At 46.3% G+C, this 12,792-nt stretch overlaps 1 protein-coding gene across 1 annotated transcript in view; it reads right to left on the bottom strand.

The window, feature by feature from the left end:
• Positions 1 to 12,792, bottom strand: part of OBSCN (obscurin, cytoskeletal calmodulin and titin-interacting RhoGEF) — a 159,170-nt gene that overhangs the window by 94,716 nt on the left and 51,662 nt on the right. The window contains 5 exon segments of the mRNA XM_058554620.1: positions 1,399 to 1,674; positions 5,989 to 6,264; positions 10,588 to 10,624; positions 10,627 to 10,674; positions 10,676 to 10,866. Of these exon segments, the coding sequence (XP_058410603.1) occupies positions 1,399 to 1,674; positions 5,989 to 6,264; positions 10,588 to 10,624; positions 10,627 to 10,674; positions 10,676 to 10,866 (828 nt within the window).

Raw genomic sequence — 12,792 nt, 5'->3', positions numbered from 1 at the left:
GAAGAGCTACAACTCTACAACTATGATACGCAACTGTGTACTGGGGCTTTGGGGAGAAAAAAGAAAAAGAAGAAGATTGGCAACAGATGTTAGTATAGGGCCAATCTTCATCAAAAAAAAAAAAGGAATCTTTAAAGAAAAAAAGACTCTCTGGGCCGGCCCCGTGGCTTAGCGGTTAGTGCGCGCGCTCCGCTGCTGGCGGCCCGGGTTCGGATCCCGGGCGCGCACCGACGCACCGCTGCTCCGGCCATGCTGAGGCCGTGTCCCACATACAGCAACTAGAAGGATGTGCAACTATGACATACAACTATCTACTGGGGCTTTGGGGGAAAAAAAAGGAGGAGGATTGGCAATAGATGTTAGCTCAGAGCCAGTCTTCCTCAGCAAAAAGAGGAGGATTAGCATGGATGTTAGCTCAGGGCTGATTGTCCTCACAAAAAAAAAAAAAAAAAAAAAAGACTCTCTTAACAACAGGAAAATAATTTAATTTCTTAGACTTCTCTACGTACCAGACAAGGAGGCAAAGGCACGCACTCACCATTAGTAAAGTGTTATGAAATCAATACTGCTCCACCAAGCAGAGGCTGCTACCACAGGAGCCCCTCGTAGCAAAGCATGTCGATGTGGCAGAAGCAACTTTTTCCTTTCCATTCCTAACTTTACAAATGTAACTCCAAAGGGAATTCTGACATTGAACATCCAAACCGAGGAAAAAGGCAAAACGATATCTGCTTTAACACAATAACCCTACACATCACAGGTGAATACTCACCCATCGTCCGTTCTCTCCTCCCTTTGCACGGACATCACAACAAACACATACCTACATCTTGTTACTCAGAGGTGACAGAGAGCTTTCACCCATGAAAAGGAAGGAAGAGAGTCCCAGACACCTCAAATTTGATAACCCAAAGTTCATTCTTGACGTAACTCCAAGTATGATTGTGTGGCAAAAATTCCCCTAACCCAGGTTCATGAAATTGGAACGTCTCCTGCTGACAAGAGCTGGCCTGAGGTGTGGTGAGGGCACGTGGAGTCATCAGAACACACAACAGGAGGAAGTCACATAGCCCAGCTGAGAGACAACTGGTCTACCTCACACCAAAGCATCAGGTAGAGCCAGTCTCGGACACCAGGACCACGAGAAGGTTCTGGACAGGTGACTGAGCATTACCGTGTGGAGGTGCCCCTGCAGGTTTCCAGAACAGCCCTCTCCTTTCCATGTACCCTTCCCTTCCAGCCTCCCCTGGCCCAAAATGAGTATGAAGATGGGAGATGGAAGGGTAGGAGACACAAAGAGATGAAGTCGTAAGGAAAGTGCACAAAAGTCTGTCTGTGCCGTGAGCCAGTCCTTCCTCACCTCCACACAGGCTAGCTCCCCCCGCACCAAGAACTGACCTGTGACGTCCAGGCGGAAGCAGACCTCCTGGCCCCCGGCCTCGCAGCTGTACTCCCCGGCGTCCGCCTGCCCCGCCTGCTGCACCACCAGCCGCCTGCTGCAGCCCTTGGCCTCCACGCGCACTCTCGAGCTCGCGCTCAGCTTCTTCCCGTCCTTGAACCACGTCACCTCCGTCTGGCCCTGGGACACCTCGCAGCTCAGCGTGGCGCTGGCCCCCGCCTCGGCCTGCACCTCCCTGCGCGCCGGCTGCTCCTTGGCAAACACCACCGTGGGCTCTGGGGACAGGAGGGACACGGGGTCAGAGACACCATCTAAGTCGGGGAGGCAGCACTGGGGAGAGAAGGCCTGGATGGGGGAGGCAGGAGGAGGGGAAACTTCTCCAGGCTCTGCACCAGCTGTGTGGCCTGGAGAAGCCCCACCGCCTTCTCAGCAACAAGTGACACCATTCATCTGAACGTTGCACCACGGCTCCACGTGGCTGTTCCAGGTGGGGACGTTGTGAAAGACTCCTGTGCACACACTCCTCTAGGAAGGAACTGCGGGGCCATGAGGTGCACAGTCCCCAACCTCCTAGATGATGGGGAGTCTTTTCCACACGACTGTGCAGGGAGCATTCTCACTTGCAATGCATGACAATTTTGAGGCTCCACACTCTCGTCTGCTCTTAGCGTTGTCACCTGCGGCATCTGGTGGGCGTGCCTGTTTCCCTCTCTGGCTTTCTTTTTCATTATCTGATGATTAATGAAGTTGAGCACCTTTCCCAATTCCTGGGTTGGCCATTACTGTTGGCTCTTCTGTGGTGACGCTATTCAGATCTTCTGTCCAATTATCCACAGTATTGCCTTTTTTTTCTCTTTTCATTTTAAGGTGCTCTTCATATACTTAAATGCTAGTGAATGACAACCACGTATTCTGTGAGCATATTCCCCGCCTGTGTGACTTACATTTCACTCTCTTGTGGTGTCTTCTGGAGAATCAAAGTTTTCAGTTTTAATATAGTCAAATCTGTCTAGGTTGTTCCATTGTGGTTAGGGCATTTGTGTGCCTTTCAAGAAATCTATTCTTACCCCAAGTCTTTAAATAACACATGTTAGCATCTCAGGGTCTTATGGTTTTACCTCTACATAGAGGCCTCTAACCCACCAGGAGCTGACTGTGTGTATGGTGTGAATTACCAGTACAATTTAATTTTTTCCTTATGGTTAAATGGTCCAAGCACTATTTATGGAAACACCATCCTTTCTCTACTTCCTGCACAGACACTGCAGTAAAAGGGGGAGGGAGGCGGGTGGGAGCCCATTTATGCAAGGATCTGTCTCTGAGCTCATTATTCTGTTCCTTTGACCTGATGACTGTCCCTGCATTGAGATTCTCTGTCTCAATTACCGAAGCTTTACGATAATTCTTGACATCTGGTACAGCAAACGCTCACACTGCTTTTCTTCGAGAGAAAAGTGTGTTGGCTGAACTCAGCCTTTGGAATCTGCTTGTTATTCTTCAATCCCCCTAAAAAACATTTGTTGTGATTTTGATTGTTAACGAACATCTTAGATTCTTTCATGGATTTCCATCCATCTATCTAGCTCTCTTGACGGTCTCTCAGAAATGTTTAATAATCCCCCACCGAGCCTCTAAGCACCTTTTATAAGGCTTGGAATTAGAAAATGATTCTTCTGGGCCGGCCCCGTGGCTTAGCGGTTAAGTGCGTGTGCTCCGCTGCTGGCGGCCCCGGTTTGGATCCCGGGCACGCACCAACGCACCGCTTCTCCAGCCACGCTGAGGCCGCGTCCCACATGCAGCAACTAGAAGGATGTGCAGCTATGACATGAAACTATCTGCTGGGGCTTTGGGGGAAAAAAATAAATAAATAAAAATTAAAAAATAAGAAAATGATTCTTCTGATGTTATTGTAACTCTTTTAAAATTTCGTTTTCCAAGCGTTTGTTGCAAGTATATAGATAGACAAGTATTTCCCTTTTTTCCACACTGTAATCTTTCTCAACAATCTTACTTACTGTAATAATTTATCTTTTGGATTTTCTGAATTAATATTCACATCATCAGTGAATTCTACTTTTATTTTTTCCAAATCTTACGCCTTGTATTTTATTTTCCTCCTTACTCTACTGTACAGTGTTGGACAGAAGTGATTACGGTGGCTTCCTTGTCTTGTTCTCTATGTAAAAGCGTTCAAGGTTCACTTTAAGTATGACATTATTCGTGTCTCCTGCAGCACCAGTTGTCAAATTAAAGAAGAACACTTTTACATTGTTCAGAATTTTACAGCATGATTTGATGTTAATTTTTATCAAATATTTTTCCTGAATTTATGATGTTAAATTTTAATCAAATAATTTTATTCTGTATTAATTGAGAAATCACATCATTTTTCATGAAATCTGTTAATGTCAAGCTTTATATTGATCTAATGTTTTTAACGGTAAACCAAACTTGCAGTCCTGGACTATGACTTCCCTCACAGTGTAGCATCCTCTTGATATGCTGTTGAATTCACTTCGCTAACGTCTTATCTGTGATTTTCTCCTTGATATCCATCATAGATTGGTCTCTAATTTAATTCTTCCTACTTCTCTTGTCAGACTTTGATGTCCATGTCACATTATCTACATAAAACGAGTTACGGAGCGTATCTCCTATTTCTGTTCTACCACAATCTCCGTGAGCATGGATTAATTGTTCCCCAGAATATTAAGAGAGTTTACCAGAGAACTATTGGGCTTAGAAGATTTTTTATTATTGGTTCCATTTATTTAAAAGTCATAGGACTATCCGAATTTTCTATACCTTCTTGTGTCAATTTTCATACAGTTTACTAGGAATTAGACAAATTGTCACAACTTTTCAAACTTACTGCCATAAAATATTTTGTCATCTTCTCTTAAACTAACATTTCACAAAGATATCTGGGCAGATTTTCGGTATCTAAACACACCCACAAATCATTATGTTCTGATACAACACCAAACTGTTATGTGTTGGCACCTAGGAGTCAATCTGGGATGGCAGCCACCCCTATCTGTCATCAAGCCTCTCTTACAGGGGCCGGCACGGTGGCATAGCAGTTAAGTTCGCACATTCCACTTTCGCAGCCCAGGGTTCGCTGGTTCGGATCCTGGGCGCAGACCTACTTACTGCTCGTCAAGCCATGCTGAGGCGGCATCCCACATAGAAGAGCTACAACTCTACAACTATGATACGCAACTGTGTACTGGGGCTTTGGGGAGAAAAAAGAAAAAGAAGAAGATTGGCAACAGATGTTAGTGTAGGGCCAATCTTCATCAAAAAAAAAAAAAAGGAATCTTTAAAGAAAAAAAGACTCTCTGGGCCGGCCCCGTGGCTTAGCGGTTAGTGCGCGCGCTCCGCTGCTGGCGGCCCGGGTTCGGATCCCGGGCGCGCACCGACGCACCGCTGCTCCGGCCATGCTGAGGCCGTGTCCCACATACAGCAACTAGAAGGATGTGCAACTATGACATACAACTATCTACTGGGGCTTTGGGGGAAAAAAAAGGAGGAGGATTGGCAATAGATGTTAGCTCAGAGCCAGTCTTCCTCAGCAAAAAGAGGAGGATTAGCATGGATGTTAGCTCAGGGCTGATTGTCCTCACAAAAAAAAAAAAAAAAAAAAAAGACTCTCTTAACAACAGGAAAATAATTTAATTTCTTAGACTTCTCTACGTACCAGACAAGGAGGCAAAGGCACGCACTCACCATTAGTAAAGTGTTATGAAATCAATACTGCTCCACCAAGCAGAGGCTGCTACCACAGGAGCCCCTCGTAGCAAAGCATGTCGATGTGGCAGAAGCAACTTTTTCCTTTCCATTCCTAACTTTACAAATGTAACTCCAAAGGGAATTCTGACATTGAACATCCAAACCGAGGAAAAAGGCAAAACGATATCTGCTTTAACACAATAACCCTACACATCACAGGTGAATACTCACCCATCGTCCGTTCTCTCCTCCCTTTGCACGGACATCACAACAAACACATACCTACATCTTGTTACTCAGAGGTGACAGAGAGCTTTCACCCATGAAAAGGAAGGAAGAGAGTCCCAGACACCTCAAATTTGATAACCCAAAGTTCATTCTTGACGTAACTCCAAGTATGATTGTGTGGCAAAAATTCCCCTAACCCAGGTTCATGAAATTGGAACGTCTCCTGCTGACAAGAGCTGGCCTGAGGTGTGGTGAGGGCACGTGGAGTCATCAGAACACACAACAGGAGGAAGTCACATAGCCCAGCTGAGAGACAACTGGTCTACCTCACACCAAAGCATCAGGTAGAGCCAGTCTCGGACACCAGGACCACGAGAAGGTTCTGGACAGGTGACTGAGCATTACCGTGTGGAGGTGCCCCTGCAGGTTTCCAGAACAGCCCTCTCCTTTCCATGTACCCTTCCCTTCCAGCCTCCCCTGGCCCAAAATGAGTATGAAGATGGGAGATGGAAGGGTAGGAGACACAAAGAGATGAAGTCGTAAGGAAAGTGCACAAAAGTCTGTCTGTGCCGTGAGCCAGTCCTTCCTCACCTCCACACAGGCTAGCTCCCCCCGCACCAAGAACTGACCTGTGACGTCCAGGCGGAAGCAGACCTCCTGGCCCCCGGCCTCGCAGCTGTACTCCCCGGCGTCCGCCTGCCCCGCCTGCTGCACCACCAGCCGCCTGCTGCAGCCCTTGGCCTCCACGCGCACTCTCGAGCTCGCGCTCAGCTTCTTCCCGTCCTTGAACCACGTCACCTCCGTCTGGGCCTGGGCCACCTCGCAGCTCAGCGTGGCGCTGGCCCCCGCCTCGGCCTGCACCTCCCTGCGCGCCGGCTGCTCCTTGGCAAACACCACCGTGGGCTCTGGGGACAGGAGGGACACGGGGTCAGAGACACCATCTAAGTCGGGGAGGCAGCACTGGGGAGAGAAGGCCTGGATGGGGGAGGCAGGAGGAGGGGAAACTTCTCCAGGCTCTGCACCAGCTGTGTGGCCTGGAGAAGCCCCACCGCCTTCTCAGCAACAAGTGACACCATTCATCTGAACGTTGCACCACGGCTCCACGTGGCTGTTCCAGGTGGGGACGTTGTGAAAGACTCCTGTGCACACACTCCTCTAGGAAGGAACTGCGGGGCCATGAGGTGCACAGTCCCCAACCTCCTAGATGATGGGGAGTCTTTTCCACACGACTGTGCAGGGAGCATTCTCACTTGCAATGCATGACAATTTTGAGGCTCCACACTCTCGTCTGCTCTTAGCGTTGTCACCTGCGGCATCTGGTGGGCGTGCCTGTTTCCCTCTCTGGCTTTCTTTTTCATTATCTGATGATTAATGAAGTTGAGCACCTTTCCCAATTCCTGGGTTGGCCATTACTGTTGGCTCTTCTGTGGTGACGCTATTCAGATCTTCTGTCCAATTATCCACAGTATTGCCTTTTTTTTCTCTTTTCATTTTAAGGTGCTCTTCATATACTTAAATGCTAGTGAATGACAACCACGTATTCTGTGAGCATATTCCCCGCCTGTGTGACTTACATTTCACTCTCTTGTGGTGTCTTCTGGAGAATCAAAGTTTTCAGTTTTAATATAGTCAAATCTGTCTAGGTTGTTCCATTGTGGTTAGGGCATTTGTGTGCCTTTCAAGAAATCTATTCTTACCCCAAGTCTTTAAATAACACATGTTAGCATCTCAGGGTCTTATGGTTTTACCTCTACATAGAGGCCTCTAACCCACCAGGAGCTGACTGTGTGTATGGTGTGAATTACCAGTACAATTTAATTTTTTCCTTATGGTTAAATGGTCCAAGCACTATTTATGGAAACACCATCCTTTCTCTACTTCCTGCACAGACACTGCAGTAAAAGGGGGAGGGAGGCGGGTGGGAGCCCATTTATGCAAGGATCTGTCTCTGAGCTCATTATTCTGTTCCTTTGACCTGATGACTGTCCCTGCATTGAGATTCTCTGTCTCAATTACCGAAGCTTTACGATAATTCTTGACATCTGGTACAGCAAACGCTCACACTGCTTTTCTTCGAGAGAAAAGTGTGTTGGCTGAACTCAGCCTTTGGAATCTGCTTGTTATTCTTCAATCCCCCTAAAAAACATTTGTTGTGATTTTGATTGTTAACGAACATCTTAGATTCTTTCATGGATTTCCATCCATCTATCTAGCTCTCTTGACGGTCTCTCAGAAATGTTTAATAATCCCCCACCGAGCCTCTAAGCACCTTTTATAAGGCTTGGAATTAGAAAATGATTCTTCTGGGCCGGCCCCGTGGCTTAGCGGTTAAGTGCGTGTGCTCCGCTGCTGGCGGCCCCGGTTTGGATCCCGGGCACGCACCAACGCACCGCTTCTCCAGCCACGCTGAGGCCGCGTCCCACATGCAGCAACTAGAAGGATGTGCAGCTATGACATGAAACTATCTGCTGGGGCTTTGGGGGAAAAAAATAAATAAATAAAAATTAAAAAATAAGAAAATGATTCTTCTGATGTTATTGTAACTCTTTTAAAATTTCGTTTTCCAAGCGTTTGTTGCAAGTATATAGATAGACAAGTATTTCCCTTTTTTCCACACTGTAATCTTTCTCAACAATCTTACTTACTGTAATAATTTATCTTTTGGATTTTCTGAATTAATATTCACATCATCAGTGAATTCTACTTTTATTTTTTCCAAATCTTACGCCTTGTATTTTATTTTCCTCCTTACTCTACTGTACAGTGTTGGACAGAAGTGATTACGGTGGCTTCCTTGTCTTGTTCTCTATGTAAAAGCGTTCAAGGTTCACTTTAAGTATGACATTATTCGTGTCTCCTGCAGCACCAGTTGTCAAATTAAAGAAGAACACTTTTACATTGTTCAGAATTTTACAGCATGATTTGATGTTAATTTTTATCAAATATTTTTCCTGAATTTATGATGTTAAATTTTAATCAAATAATTTTATTCTGTATTAATTGAGAAATCACATCATTTTTCATGAAATCTGTTAATGTCAAGCTTTATATTGATCTAATGTTTTTAACGGTAAACCAAACTTGCAGTCCTGGACTATGACTTCCCTCACAGTGTAGCATCCTCTTGATATGCTGTTGAATTCACTTCGCTAACGTCTTATCTGTGATTTTCTCCTTGATATCCATCATAGATTGGTCTCTAATTTAATTCTTCCTACTTCTCTTGTCAGACTTTGATGTCCATGTCACATTATCTACATAAAACGAGTTACGGAGCGTATCTCCTATTTCTGTTCTACCACAATCTCCGTGAGCATGGATTAATTGTTCCCCAGAATATTAAGAGAGTTTACCAGAGAACTATTGGGCTTAGAAGATTTTTTATTATTGGTTCCATTTATTTAAAAGTCATAGGACTATCCGAATTTTCTATACCTTCTTGTGTCAATTTTCATACAGTTTACTAGGAATTAGACAAATTGTCACAACTTTTCAAACTTACTGCCATAAAATATTTTGTCATCTTCTCTTAAACTAACATTTCACAAAGATATCTGGGCAGATTTTCGGTATCTAAACACACCCACAAATCATTATGTTCTGATACAACACCAAACTGTTATGTGTTGGCACCTAGGAGTCAATCTGGGATGGCAGCCACCCCTATCTGTCATCAAGCCTCTCTTACAGGGGCCGGCACGGTGGCATAGCAGTTAAGTTCGCACATTCCACTTTCGCAGCCCAGGGTTCGCTGGTTCGGATCCTGGGCGCAGACCTACTTACTGCTCGTCAAGCCATGCTGAGGCGGCATCCCACATAGAAGAGCTACAACTCTACAACTATGATACGCAACTGTGTACTGGGGCTTTGGGGAGAAAAAAGAAAAAGAAGAAGATTGGCAACAGATGTTAGTGTAGGGCCAATCTTCATCAAAAAAAAAAAAAAGGAATCTTTAAAGAAAAAAAGACTCTCTGGGCCGGCCCCGTGGCTTAGCGGTTAGTGCGCGCGCTCCGCTGCTGGCGGCCCGGGTTCGGATCCCGGGCGCGCACCGACGCACCCGCTGCTCCGGCCATGCTGAGGCCGTGTCCCACATACAGCAACTAGAAGGATGTGCAACTATGACATACAACTATCTACTGGGGCTTTGGGGGAAAAAAAAGGAGGAGGATGGCAATAGATGTTAGCTCAGAGCCAGTCTTCCTCAGCAAAAAGAGGAGGATTAGCATGGATGTTAGCTCAGGGCTGATTGTCCTCACAAAAAAAAAAAAAAAAAAAAAAAAAGACTCTCTTAACAACAGGAAAATAATTTAATTTCTTAGACTTCTCTACGTACCAGACAAGGAGGCAAAGGCACGCACTCACCATTAGTAAAGTGTTATGAAATCAATACTGCTCCACCAAGCAGAGGCTGCTACCACAGGAGCCCCTCGTAGCAAAGCATGTCGATGTGGCAGAAGCAACTTTTTCCTTTCCATTCCTAACTTTACAAATGTAACTCCAAAGGGAATTCTGACATTGAACATCCAAACCGAGGAAAAAGGCAAAACGATATCTGCTTTAACACAATAACCCTACACATCACAGGTGAATACTCACCCATCGTCCGTTCTCTCCTCCCTTTGCACGGACATCACAACAAACACATACCTACATCTTGTTACTCAGAGGTGACAGAGAGCTTTCACCCATGAAAAGGAAGAAGGAAGAGAGTCCCAGACACCTCAAATTTGATAACCCAAAGTTCATTCTTGACGTAACTCCAAGTATGATTGTGTGGCAAAAATTCCCCTAACCCAGGTTCATGAAATTGGAACGTCTCCTGCTGACAAGAGCTGGCCTGAGGTGTGGTGAGGGCACGTGGAGTCATCAGAACACACAACAGAGGAAGTCACATAGCCCAGCTGAGAGACAACTGGTCTACCTCACACCCCAAAGCATCAGGTAGAGCCAGTCTCGGACACCAGGACCACGAGAAGGTTCTGGACAGGTGACTGAGCATTACCGTGTGGAGGTGCCCCTGCAGGTTTCCAGACAGCCCTCTCCTTTCCATGTACCCTTCCCTTCCAGCCTCCCCTGGCCCAAAATGAGTATGAAGATGGGAGATGGAAGGGTAGGAGACACAAAGAGATGGAAGTCGTAAGGAAAGTGCACAAAAGTCTGTCTGTGCCGTGAGCCAGTCCTTCCTCACCTCCACAACAAGGCTAGCTCCCCCCGCACCAAGAACTGACCTGTGACGTCCAGGCGGAAGCAGACCTTCTGGCCCCCCGGCCTCGGCAGCTGTACTCCCCGGCGTCCGCCTGCCCCGCCTGCTGCACCCACCAGCGCCCTGCTGCAGCCCTTGGCCTCCACGCGCACTCTCGAGCTCGCGCTCAGCTTCTTCCCGTCCTTGAACCACGTCACCTCCGTCTGGGCCTGGCCACCCTCGCAGCTCAGCGTGGCGCTGGCCCCCGCCTCGGCCTGCACCTCCCTGCGCGCCGGCTGCTCCTTGGCAAACACCACCGTGGGCTCTGGGGACAGGAGGGACACGGGGTCAGAGACACATCTAAGTCGGGGAGGCAGCACTGGGGAGAGAAGGCCTGGATGGGGGAGGCAGGAGGAGGGGAAACTTCTCCAGGCTCTGCACCAGCTGTGTGGCCTGGAGAAGCCCCACCGCCTTCTCAGCAACAAGTGACACCATTCATCTGAACGTTGCACCACGGCTCCACGTGGCTGTTCCAGGTGGGGACGTTGTGAAAGACTCCTGTGCACACACTCCTCTAGGAAGGAACTGCGGGCCATGAGGTGCACAGTCCCCCAACCTCCTAGATGATGGGGAGTCTTTTCCACACGACTGTGCAGGGAGCATTCTCACTTGCAATGCATGACAATTTTGAGGCTCCACACTCTCGTCTGCTCTTAGCGTTGTCACCTGCGGCATCTGGTGGGCGTGCCTGTTTCCCTCTCTGGCTTTCTTTTTCATTATCGATGATTAATGAAGTTGAGCACCTTTCCCCAATTCCTGGGTTGGCCATTACTGTTGGCTCTTCTGTGGTGACGCTATTCAGATCTTCTGTCCAATTATCCACAGTATTGCCTTTTTTTTCTCTTTTCATTTTTAAGGTGCTCTTCATATACTTAAATGCTAGTGAATGACAACCACGTATTCTGTGAGCATATTCCCCGCCTGTGTGACTTACATTTCACTCTCTTGTGGTGTCTTCTGGAGAATCAAAGTTTTCAGTTTTAATATAGTCAAATCTGTCTAGGTTGTTCCATTGTGGTTAGGCATTTGTGTGCCTTTCAAGAAATCTATTCTTACCCCAAGTCTTAAATAACACATGTTAGCATCTCAGGGTCTTATGGTTTTACCTCTACATAGAGGCCTCTAACCCACCAGGAGCTGACTGTGTGTATGGTGTGAATTACCAGTACAATTTAATTTTTTCCTTATGGTTAAATGGTCCAAGCACTATTTATGGAAACACCATCCTTTCTCTACTTCCTGCACAGACCACTGCAGTAAAGGGGGAGGGAGGCGGGTGGGAGCCCATTTATGCAAGGATCTGTCTCTGAGCTCATTATTCTGTTCCTTTGACCTGATGACTGTCCCTGCATTGAGATTCTCTGTCTCAATTTACCGAAGCTTTACGATAATTCTTGACATCTGGTACAGCAAAAACGCTCACACTGCTTTTCTTCGAGAGAAAAGTGTGTTGGCTGAACTCAGCCTTTGGATCTGCTTGTTATTCTCAATCCCCCTAAAAAACATTTGTTGTGATTTTGACTGTTAACAGAACATCTTAGATTCTTCATGGATTTCCATCCATCTATCTAGCCTCTCTTGAACGGTCTCCTCAGAAATGTTTAATAATCCCCCACCGAGCCTCTAAGCACCTTTATAAGGCTTGGAATTAGAAAATGATTCTTCTGGGCCGGCCCCCGTGGCTTAGCGGTTAAGTGCGTGTGCTCCGCTGCTGGCGGCCCCCGGTTTGGATCCCGGGCACGCACCAACGCACCGCTTCTCCAGCCACGCTGAGGCCGCGTCCCCACATGCAGCAACTAGAAGGATGTGCAGCTATGACATGAAACTATCTGCTGGGGCTTTGCGGGAAAAAATAAATAAATAAAAATTAAAAAATAAGAAAATGATTCTTCTGATGTTATTGTAACTCTTTTAAAATTTCGTTTTCCAAGCGTTTGTTGGCAAGTATATAGATAGACAAGTATTTCCCTTTTTTCCACACTGTAATCTTTCTCAACAATCTTACTTACTGTAATAATTTATCTTTTGGATTTTCTGAATTAATATTCACATCATCAGTGAATTCTACTTTTATTTTTTCCAAATCTTACGCCTTGTATTTTATTTTCCTCCTTACTCTACTGTACAGTGTTTGGACAGAAGTGATTACGGTGGCTTCCTTGTCTTGTTCTCTATGTAAAAGCGTTCAAGG

Source organism: Diceros bicornis, chromosome 1 (assembly GCF_020826845.1).
Source record: "Diceros bicornis minor isolate mBicDic1 chromosome 1, mDicBic1.mat.cur, whole genome shotgun sequence".
Taxonomy (NCBI): Eukaryota; Metazoa; Chordata; class Mammalia; order Perissodactyla; family Rhinocerotidae; genus Diceros; species Diceros bicornis.
Note: the sequence above shows the minus strand (reverse complement) of the source record. Positions and strands in the feature narration are given on the sequence as shown.